The sequence below is a fragment of the Mytilus edulis genome, chromosome 8 (genome assembly GCF_963676685.1).
Source record: "Mytilus edulis chromosome 8, xbMytEdul2.2, whole genome shotgun sequence".
NCBI lineage: Eukaryota > Metazoa > Mollusca > Bivalvia > Mytilida > Mytilidae > Mytilus > Mytilus edulis.
Window position 1 is genome coordinate 42,222,567 of NC_092351.1, and position 12,220 is coordinate 42,234,786.

General features: G+C 32.3%; 1 protein-coding gene across 18 annotated transcripts in view; it reads right to left on the minus strand.

Moving 5' to 3' along the window:
• LOC139485602 (transmembrane protein 131-like) overlaps window positions 1-12,220 on the minus strand; it is an 82,929-nt gene that overhangs the window by 15,448 nt on the left and 55,261 nt on the right. For 10 of the 18 annotated variants that reach the window (XM_071270217.1, XM_071270216.1, XM_071270210.1 and 7 more), the window contains 5 exons: window positions 11,186-11,381; window positions 9,674-10,566; window positions 9,002-9,141; window positions 4,439-4,647; window positions 1,013-1,122 (listed from right to left, as the gene is read on the minus strand). In XM_071270217.1, coding sequence (XP_071126318.1) covers window positions 1,013-1,122; window positions 4,439-4,647; window positions 9,002-9,141; window positions 9,674-10,566; window positions 11,186-11,381 — 1,548 coding nt within the window. Of the gene's footprint in view, window positions 1-1,012; window positions 1,123-3,571; window positions 3,608-4,438; window positions 4,648-9,001; window positions 9,142-9,673; window positions 10,567-11,185; window positions 11,382-12,220 lie in introns of all 18 variants that reach the window. The other 8 variants (XM_071270213.1, XM_071270200.1, XM_071270212.1 and 5 more) reach the window with 1 other exon arrangement.

The window sequence follows — 12,220 nt, forward strand, 5'->3', positions numbered from 1 at the left end:
TTGCAAGTTTCTTTGTTCGATCATGCATTAAAATTAAAATGAACACATCATTTGAATAATTCAAGCAAATCTTTCTTCAACATATAACTGTAGCATGGCTGTAAATCTTTACACTTCAAAACAAATAAAGAAAATCAACATCCAAACTCTTAGGCTATACTAGAAATCATTGTATTGAGAAAATCAAGGTGATAGATTGTGGTATAACATAATGAGAGGCTAGAGAAATAGCTCTACTTCAGACAACAGACTTTTCGTTTATAAGAAGATAGCATGTCTATTTAGTAGCATATTCTTTGCTTTATAGTTAACTATAGGAAAAAGTTAAGGTGGTACCCAACACTTAAATTAAAATTAATTTGGCTCGTTTAATTTTCTTAAAATTTTGACAAAGTATTTACTATGACCCTTTTACAAAAATATAAAAAATTCAAAAAATTTGAACCAACAGTTTTATCAGAAAAATTACACTGGTTATATAGCAGTTTGACAAACACTTATTTTGATCATTGACAAGCTTAATATTCCCTTAACAACACAACGTAATTAAAACATTAGCTGATTTTACAGAGTTATCTCCCTGTTGTGTTAGGTACCACCTTAATAAAACAACCAAAATCAGAAAAAGCATAAAGTTTATGACGGGATAATCCAACAGTTTGAAGGAGCTTCAAACTATTTCCAATTATTTCAGGGACAAGATCAAGAGCTGTTTTTTAATCAAAATTATTCATAAAGTGGTTCAAGAACAAAACATTCATTTTGTTTTGCCCACAAACTTTGTAAATTGGAAATATAATTCAGTACTGGTTTGTAACTGTACTAAAAGTTTAAAAAATTTGATGGTTAATGGATATTTTGAAAATCTACAATAAAAATGAACATATTGAAATTATTCTATAACCAAACATTGCTATAATCGACCACACATTCCGATACAATCATTTCTACTACTAGCCTTTAAAAAGATAAGGTAAATCTGCATTCTAGCTTGCCTAGCCCCTGCTCTTACCTTTCTTCTTGTTATTCTTATTTTTTGTCGATTTCTTGGATTTGTTGGCCATATCTAGGGCATTATTTTTCTCTTGTTTAGCATCGGGATTGTAATCCAACTCATATGTTCTGAAATAAAAACAAATCTTCCATATTAATATTGATTTTTTATTTAAAACAAATTTATACTTGTGATTTGTTTAAATGAATAATATCTGTTTAAAAAATTGTGATAAATGAACATGATCTATGAAAACACATTTAGTATACAGTTTAATTCATGAAAACGACAGTGATAATTCACCTTGTTATCAGTTACAATAAAAAACATGATGAGGTATTAAACAAATGAAGAATTCTGGAGTATAGAGTGATTAAGTTGTTGTTATATAACCTATAAAGGCCTCTGTCTTGAGAAAAAAGAAGTTTTTTCTTACAGTTTGCATCCTAAAAATAATCATATTTAGTATCATACTGAATAGTTTATTTTGCAATAATTACGCAATGTACTTTTTACTTAATTTTATGTATCTATTTGATAGGGTAAAGACAGTCATTTGATTAAATTCTTGAATCTTCATGACCCAATGGAGCCAATAAGCAGGACATCATGTGCTTGTATAACAACAGTTCTAATACAAATTACAGCTCTTCTATAAAAGCATGCAAAGCAAACCTTTGATCAACTTGCTTGCTATGTTTGTTTGGATGTTTGTAAACAACAGGTAGGTAGTTTGTTTACTATATTCTGGAATTTAACTGAACAATTAACATTAACTTCATTTCATGTCAATTTTTATTTCCAATCAAATCCCAGTATAAACAAGAGTGCACACACTGAAATGTCTCTCCTTCTTTACCAATCATTGATATTATGTTGATAGTCCGTAATATAAAGCTTTACTACAACTATCACATAAACTTAATAGTAACCAAGAAAACAAAACATTGACCAATGAACCATGAAAATGAGGTCAAGGTCAGATGAACCATGCCAGCCAGACATGTACAGCTAACAATTTTTCCATCAATACATATAATTGACCTATTGCTTATAGTTTAAGAAAAACAGACCAAAACACAAAAACTTAACACTGAGCAATGAACCATGAAATTGAGGTCAAGGTCAAATAAATCCTATGCTACTGACATATAGATCATTCCATACACCAAATATAGTTGACCTATTGCATATAGTATTAGAAAAAAAGACCAAAACTCAAAAACTTAACTTTGACCATTGAACAATGAAAATGAGGTCAAGGTCAGATGACACCTGCCAGCTAGACATGTACACCTTACAATCATTCCATACACCAAATATAATAGACCTATTGCATACAGTGTAAGAAAAACAGACCAAAACACAAAAACTTAACTATAACCACTGAACCATGAAAATGAGGTCAAGGTCAGATGACACCTGCCAGTTGCACATGTACACCTTACAGTTCTTCCATACACTGAATATACTAGACCAACTGCTTATAATATCTAAGATATGGACTTGACCTTGTTCACTGATCCATGAAATAATGTTGAGGTCAAGTGAAAACTGTCTGACGGGTATGAGGACCTTACAAGGTATGCACATACCAATTATAGTCATCCTTTTACTTATAATAAGAGAGAATTTAACATTACAAAAAATATTCACATTTTTTTCAAGTAGTCACTGAACCATGAAAATGAGGTCAAGGACAATGGACATGTGACTGACTGAAACATCCTAACATGAGGCATCTATATACAAAGTATGAAGCTTCCAGGTCTTCCACCTTCTGAAATATAAAGCTTTTAAGAAGTTAGCTAAGGCCGCCCCCATAGCCACTGTAGCCGCCGCCGCCCCCGGATCACTATCTCTATGTCAAGCTTTCTGCGACAAAAGTCACAGGCTTGACAATAAAACAGACTGAAACTTCACCTACCTATTGTTTGCAAACATCCAAGCAAACATAGCAAGTACGTTGATCAAAGGTTTGCTTTGCATGCTTTTATTGAAGAGCTGTAACAGTGCAAATTGCTTAACTTTTAATAGCAATTTAGATGAAATAATGCAGAATTGAGTAAGAAATCAGTAATCCCCCCCTGCAACCATCTGAATGTTTCATCAATTAGACTGTCATGCCTTAACATTGAGAAATGAAATGAAATGAATATTCTTAAACCATTTTTCAACTGACCACCTCAAGTTTTCTTCTTCTTCATGCATTCACTATCAGCCAGACTGAACTTATCAAAACAAAGCTGCTTTAAAATACAGTTTCAACTTCAGGAATTATCATTTCACATTTACAAGTAAAGGCATCAAAAGTATAGAAATTGTGCAATCCATTAACATACATGGTCCCATATAAAGTGACCATTTTTGGCAGTTAAAAAATGAACAATGTTTTCATATGAAACAGAATAAAGCAAGGTGCGCTGAATAATTAACATCTAAATAAAAATGAACACTTTGGTTTTTTTAATTTATAAACCCGTGTAGTACAACAATTAACGTGGAACTGTATCCACCTTAGATAAGCAATAAGAAAATAAAATCCCACAGATAGATAGAAATGCCACTTTTACTTACAATAATATACCAAATTTGTTAATAATTTGTTCTACGCTGAAAATAGTACAATTTCATTTACAAATAAAACACAACAGAGTTCAACATTTACTTAAATGTTTATATGTACAACAAGCAAACTAATTACCTAAGGTTGAAATTTAAGTCAAGTAAAATCTGATTGCTTCTGGTACATAACTTTGTATCTTTATTTTAAGGGGACTTAATTAGTCAGTAAATGTGTACATTCTGTGCTCAGAAGTGATACTTTTTTGTTTATAAATTGTATTCAACAGTTGAGATGTTTCTCTTTTTATGCTTTATGTATCTAAAAAATGGTATGGTTGTATTCAATCATTTGTTGTCTTGTCGTTACTAAAGTTATATATGAAATGAATATTGTTTGTTTGTCTTCAATATGCCACTTTCAGCATTCTTGGCTATATAATAATGGCAGCAAATTTATTTTTATTGGTGAGGAAAGCTGGAGTGCCAAGCAAAAAAAAAAAACCAAAAAAAATCAGTTTCAATTAGATCCTGAGATGAAAGTTGTACACAACTCACAATGAGAAGTCTGGATTCCTAATACCAAGGGTTGAAATGCAAATGAACATGATAGATGAACAACTAAGATAACTTGGCCACCAAGGCCCTATATATTGTTAAATTTATTACCTTAAATTGGTTTACATCTTTTGAAACTAACTTACTTCAGTTAAATTGTATAGCAAAATAGATCAACATTTTCAGTCATGCTAATTTAAACTTGTTTTTTTTTTTCATTGAAAAGTACATAGGAAATTCTAGCTAAATGACAAATAAATCTTCATGGAAAAGTTGCAACAACAAAAATAAAATATCATGACTCAGAATGTATTTGCTCCTTACCTAGGCTGTAAGATATTTCCACCATTACATGTAGCATCTTTAGTGGAGGATTTGATTCTATTATAAGCCTTGGATTTAGATGTAAGTTCAAAGTCCTCATCATCGTCATCAATATGTCCGTGTGAATGGACTGGAGTCTTGGATTTTTTCTTTGATTTGGGTGGTTGAGGGGGAGGAGGTTCTGGTGTAGATTCTCTAGCACTTGAACTCTATAAAAGTATAAAAATAAATCCAACATTTTATCTTTTTTGGCAAAGTTAAAAAAGAGTATACAAGTTTTGGCATACAAATTATGTTGCTACTATAAATTCTGACATTACTGTATCTTTTTTTGCAATAATAAAAACAGTGTTTTCAGTTAGGTCATCAGGTAACGTTGAAAGTCTGATGTAAAATGAATTATAATCAAAGAGCTGAAGAGCTCTGAGGGAAAAGACGGCCATTGTTTCAATTTTTAGGGGGTATCTGTTGATAGTCTAAATACAAAGAATGAGCAAAAGAACAGCTAAAACATATAGAAAGGCTAACAATAATGAAACTAATTGTTGTTTATTGTTATTTCATTTCCTTAGTCAAGAATTCATCATAGAGACAATTTGGACCAATGAGATCTGCACCTTCTAAATCAAAACATTTGATTAAAGTTGGGAATTAATTATCTAAAATTCAATTGAATTTAACAACTACTACAATATATTTTAGAATTTTAATTATGTACAACTGAACGGCAGGCCAAGACCATTCTCAATTTTTTGTGACAGTTTTCTCAAGAAAGTGAGGACTGAAAAATCTATATCATTTTTCCATTGATAAAGTTCCCAGTTACAACTCTCATCACAGGGATACATGTACTTATAAAATCAAATATGATTGATATAAGCTGTGTGATGTTTGTTTCCAGATCCCACATTTTGATATATCTGTAAAATTCATGAATAAATAGCTTTAAACTACAAAAAGCAATATTAAAATAAACTAGAGGCTCTAAAGAGCCTGTGTCGCTCACCTTGGTCTATGTGCATATTAAACAAAGGACACAAATGGATTCATGACAAAATTGTATTTTGGTGATGGTGATGTGTTTGAAGTTCTTACTTTACTGAACGATTTTGCTTCTTACAATTATATCTATAATGAACTTTGCCCATTAGTAACAGAGAACTATATTTGGTAAAAATTTACATATATTTACCAAATTAATGAAAATTGTTAAAAATTGACTATAAAGGGCAATAACTCCTTAAGGGGTCAATTGACCATTTAGGTCATGTTGACTTATTTGTAGATCTTACTTTGCTGAACATTATTGCTGTTTACAGTTTATCGCTATCTATAATAGTATTCAAGATAACCAAAAACGGCAAAATTTCTTTAAAAATTACCAATTGGAGGGCAGCAACCCAACAACCAGTTGTCCAATTCATCTGAAAAATTCAGGGCAGATATATATTGACTAGATTAACAATTTAACTTCTTGTCAGATTTGCTCTAGATGCTTTGAATTCATAGTTATAAGCCAAAAACTGCATTTTACCCCTATGTTCTATTTTTAGCCGTGGCGGCCATCTTGGTTGAATGGCCAGGTCATCGGACACATTTTTCAAACTAGATACCCCAAAGATGATTGTGGCCTAGTAGTTTCAGTGGAGATTTTGTAAAAGATTACTTAGATTTATGAAAAATGGTTAAAGATTGACTATAAAGGGCAATAACTCCTAAAGGGGTCAACTGACCATTTTGGTCATGTTGACTTATTTGTAGATCTTACTTTGCTGAACATTAATGCTGTTTACAATTTATCTCTATCTATAATAATATTCAAGATAATAACCAAAAACAGCAAAATTTCCTCAAAATTACCAATTCAGGGGCAGCAACCCAACAACCGATTGACCGATTCATCTGAAAATTTCAGGGCAGATAGATCTTGACCTGATAAACATTTTTATCCCATGTCAGATTTCCTCAAAATGCTTTGGTTTTTGAGTTATAAGCCAAAAACTGCATTTTACCCCTATGTTCTATTTTTAGCGGTGGCGGCCATCTTGGTTTGTTGACCAGGTCACGCCACACCTTTTTTAAACTAGATACCCCAAAGATGATTGTGGCCAAGTTTGGATTAATTTGGCCCAGTAGTTTCAGAGGAGAAGATTTTTGTAAAAGATTACTAAGATTTACGAAAAATGGTTAAAAATTGACTATAAAGGGCAATAACTCCTAAAGGGGTCAACTGACCATTTCGGTCATGTAGACTTATTTGTTAATCTTACTTTGCTTAACATTATTGCTGTTTACAGTTTATCTCTATCTATAATAATGTTCAAGATAATAACCAAGAACAGCAAAATTTCCTTAAAATTACCAATTCAGGGGCAGCAACCCAACATCAGGTTGTCCGGTTCATCTGAAAATTTCAGGGCAGATAGATCTTGACCCTATAAACAATTTTACCCCCATGTCAGATTTGCTCTAAATGCTTTAGTTTTTGAGTTATAAGCCAAAAACTGCATTTTACCCCTATGTTCTATTTTTAGCCGTGGTGGCCATCTTGGTTAGTTGGCCGGGTCACCGGACACATTTTTTAAACTAGATACCCCAATGATGATTGTGGCCAAGTTTGGTTTAATTTGGCCCAGTAGTTTCAGAGGAGAAGATTTTTCTAAAAGATAACTAAGATTTACGAAAAATGGTTAAAAATTGACTATAAAGGGCAATAACTCCTAAAGGGGTCAACTGACCATTTGGGTCAGGTTGACTTATTTGTAAATCTTACTTTGCTGAACATTATTGCTGTTTACAGTTTATCTCTATCTATAATAATATTCAAGATAATAACCAAAAACAGTAAAATTTCCTTAAAATTACCAATTCAGGGGCAGCAACCCAACAACGGGTTGTTTGATTCATCTGAAAATTTCAGGGCAGATAGATCTTGACCTGATGAACAATTTTACCCCATGTCAGATTTGCTCTAAATGCTTTGGTTTTTGAGTTATAAGCCAAAAACTGCATTTTACCCCTATGTTCTATTTTTAGCCGTGGCGGCCATCTTGGTTGGTTGACCGGGTCACCAGACACATTTTTTAAACTAGATACCCCAATGATGATTGTGGCCAAGTTTGGTTAAATTTGGCCCCGTAGTTTCAGAGGAGAAGATTTTTGTAAAAGTTAACGACGCCAGACGACGGACGACAGACGACGGACGACGGACGCCGGACGCCAAGTGCTGAGAAAAGCTCACTTGGCCCTTTGGGCCAGGTGAGCTAAAAATGACCACTACAATAATTATGTTGGTACGCAAAATTATTTTTTAATTGATGATTACTTATATATATACTTAATGTGACATTTTTAGTGTTCAGATACATTAACTTTCATTTTAGTGGGTAATTACTCATCAATTGAGGTGCTCCTTAATTGGAGAAAGATTCTAAAAACATAACTTTACAGAAAGAATGAAAACTGCAGTTGCTCTCCCCAATCTCAATAGGTATAAACTACAAACAGCAACATTTAATTTTTTTAATTTTTTTTTAACCATTTCAATAATTATGTTGGTACACAAATTTTTTGTTATATAGAAGACTACTTATCATATACTAAATGTCACATTTTAAGTGTTCAGAAACATTTACTTTAATTTTCATCAATGGAGGTGCTTCTGAATTGGAGGAAGATTCTAAAAACAGAACTTTACAGAAACAATGAAAACTGTCGTTTCTCTCCCCAATCTCATGTATCCCCATTGACATTGTTTACCGCGAAAGTTTACCTACAAATTATCTGATTATAGCCTCAGATTAAAGCATTGCATGTTGGTGTATGAATGATCTACACTACAGCAAACATCATTATGTTTACATTTAACAAATACGGATTTTAAATTAGTATACAAATACTGTGAATGATTTTTATAATATAGGATATAATTTTAGGATATCCCTGTGTGGCATACCAACAATGACGTCACTAGGTTAGATATATTTAGAATATTTCGTAATACTGATTTTTCCAGACTGTAAAAGAAACGTATATAGTGTAAGGGAAAGCTCAATATACGATAATTTCACGAGAAACAGAAGGGAAATGTGTAAAAAATGTATTTAAAGTCAATCTGTTCTCCTTGTCATCAATTTCAGTATGACATTTTGAGGGGGTTTCCAAACTATCAAAACAAAACGATTGACGTGAGGGAATGATACTCTGGCCAACCCCATTAGGGAATTGACGGCTTGAAGCCGTCTTTCCCCAAAAATGTCAAAATGGCACAAACCCAAGTAGGGAAGCCTGCTCAGGACTTCAACAAACATGAATGCTGTCTATCTTATTTGTTTTCATCAAAATTGTTTAACATGTGTTATGTTTGGTTCTTTTATAGCAGACTGGACAGTATGAGTTTTGCTCATGGTTGGCTGTATAATGACCTACAGTTGCTTATATCTACATCATGTTGAAAATTTGTCTCATTGGAAATCATACCACATCTCTTTTTTTTTATAAAAATCTGAATAAATATTAATTCCAGACTCTAAAGTCATAATCATAAGGTAAAAACCTAGATACCTTTTCATCCCCGTCACCATTAGACGATTCAGTGGTTGTAGAAGACGTATCGTCCTCTTGACTTATTCGGGAGACAAACACTGGTATATGTAAACTCAGTTCTGCCTTATTATTGTTCTTCTGTTTCTTCTTGGATTTTCCTACAAATTCAACATTCAAAATCAAGTAATTTATAAATAAATATATTTGAGACAGAAGGTACTATACATAATAAAGGTACCTATAGATGATAGTTGTTGGTGTTTAAAGTCACTTTTAGCATTATTGGCTATACATGTATAATGGAGGCCAGTAAGATAAATATAAAATATAATATGTATGATGTGAATAAGATTTTCCAGACTGTGAAACCCTATATCTAGCTTACAAGCTAATTAAGCTATTGCTCCACATTCGTAATTTTCAATTTTGGTCAAGTTGATGCTACAACAGTTTTTCACTTTTAATTTAACTTAAGTACAGAAAACTCAGAAGACATTGTTTTGTAGATTAGTACATAAGAAAACTGTGAATGAAATTTATGTTTGACAATCAAACAAACAAAGTGAATGCAATATAGCCTCATTCTTAGAGTGGGTGCCTAGTATTGAATACTGTCATCATTTGTGGGATTATCTATTAGGAAATTTGCAAAAATTGATCATTTAAACATGAAATATAAGTAACACATACCTTCATAACTGGATTGTTGTCTCAATTTTTCAGTTGTTTCTACATCTGTTGTCATGGTAACAGGTTGTTTATTTTTAGTATTGTTTTTGTTGTCATGGTTATTTAGTTTCGAGGAAACCTTTTTGTCAACATGGTTTAACTCCTTGCTAACTTTCCTGTCATGGGTAAGTTGAACCTCTTCAGCACTACTCTGACGTTTAGCTGCCTTTGTTCGCTTTGACTTCTGCTGCTCAATGGATTTCTCAGAAATTGGAGGGTCAACAGGTTTACTTCTATCGATAACACGTGTACTTTTGCTTTCGACATCTTTATCCCGAGAATTCTGACGGTTAATTTTAGGTCTGCCACGATTTGAAGGCTTCGGGGCAAAGAACCTTTTAGCAACTGTTAAAAATGTTGTGAAGAATGACTTCTCCTCTGTTAGCTGCTGTTTTTCTTCTGTAAATCTGTTTGTGTGTCCGTTTGATATTTCTTTGATTGGTAGAGTGATATCAGGTGGTTTAGTAGGAATTAAAACCTTCTTCGGTTGTACCGGAGTATTATTGTTATGATGTAATCCTGCGACTTGTTTTAAATCAAAAACTTTGGATTTATCGTAAGGATTTTGGTTAAGTGTACTATTTTTAACTTTTCGACGAATAATATCAGCAACAAAAATTCTATCAGCTTCAAAATAAGCAGCAACTAATATGCAGAATAAAAGGAAACCCATAACACAAGTTATTGAGTAATATAATACTGGTTCCCAGTTAGGTCTGGGTAAAGCAGCAGAACACTTAGACAGGGTATGAGGGGGAACTGTAGCTTGTAATGTATAATTAGCTGAACCACCCAGGCTTGTAAAAACTGTTAAACTCCGTCTTATTCTTGACATTGTAAAATCTGGAGTAAACCTGAAAAAGAAATAGATATACTTTAATTTATGTGTCAGGGAATTATTTTACCTGATTAAATTGCAACCTACAGAGTACTAAAACATTCTATAATAATCTGTGTGTTGTTGCCCATTGTGTTTTAATTGTACAATTTTCTATCTTTAACAATTAAAAAAAATAATAATCATTTTTCTGCCGGTCTGCGGTCAGTCTTTCATTTGATCAACTGATAGTAGTCCTTTGTTAATTTATGTATCATTGTCGTTTGCTTAGTTTCTTTTGTTACCTATATAGACATCAGACTTCTTTTAAACTAACTGTGCGTATTGCTGTGTGTTTCTTTTTTCTACATTAGCTAGAGGTATAAGGGGAAGGTTGAGATCTCACAAAACATGTTTAACCCTGCTGCAGGATTTTCTTACTGCATTGAAGACCCAGGGGTGGCCTTCAGTTATTATCGGCTCTTTGGTCTGGTTGTTGTATCTACTCTGACATATTCCACATTTCCATTTACAATTTTATTATCTAGAACATAAAACTCTGAGAACATGCTTAAGATGACCTAAAATTAAAGTCCTGGCTAAAAGTTCCTGTTAATAGACAACTTCAAATTTGTTTTAACCCAAAGAATACTCACGCTATATCTATTTTTTTACTGGAATTCGGTAATAATTCAAAACCATCACAGTCTAAAACTTTATAACCATATCCTTCACAAGGAGAATTATTAATGGCATAACCATGCACATAAAATGGTAATTCTCCTGTATTTTTTAATGTAAATGATCTTCTTACTGTAAAATTAGGAATGGTATTTTTTGTTTGTTTCTTTCCTGAAATATAAAATGTAATTAAACATATATACTCTGTTTTGTTTCAACAGAAATTATATACAATCATAGAAAAGTCCATACATTTTTATGAAGAATATAAAATGTAGGGATCAAGTGATTCATTAACATAAAGAGGGTACCTATTCAATTATTTGAAAAATTTACAACAAATCTTTACACAATTTTTGTTGTCAAATCAATCTTTACCAACCACAGAGTGACAAACTTGAGTAATAAATTGAAGATTATGTCACAGTAGGATTACCAACACCATGACATTAAATTGTTTATATACAATTCAAATGAAAGGAAAACAAATAAAACAAACATACAATAGATTTAATTGTTAAATCTTCAAACATCAATAAATATAGTTAAGAACTAAAAGAGTTTGCCTTAAATGATGGGGGTCTCATTGGGGGGTTCTGATCCCGGATCCTGCTTACTGTTTTGTCAGATTCTCTTATTCTGCTTATACTATGTACATAAGCAATTCTCAATTTTTTGTTATTTCCCGTTTTCACGGCACAATTATTTGACTTTCACGTGTCACGCTTACAAAAAATCGGCAATCCTGCGTCACGCTTAGACCCAAATGAGACCCACAATGATGATGTTTTAAAAGAAGTTTGTTTTAGAAAGGAAAAGATTCTTTCTGTCCAGTGTTTTGTAGGATGCAGTTAGGAAACTGTTAGCATTCGAATGTCTTTTTTGTGAAATTTATTTATCGTTTTTATGTTCAACTGTGACAAGTGTAGAATAACTCTTTATATTGATCATACTTTTCAATACTACTGTCTGAAAACTTGAAATCATACTGGATGTTAAATTACAATGTA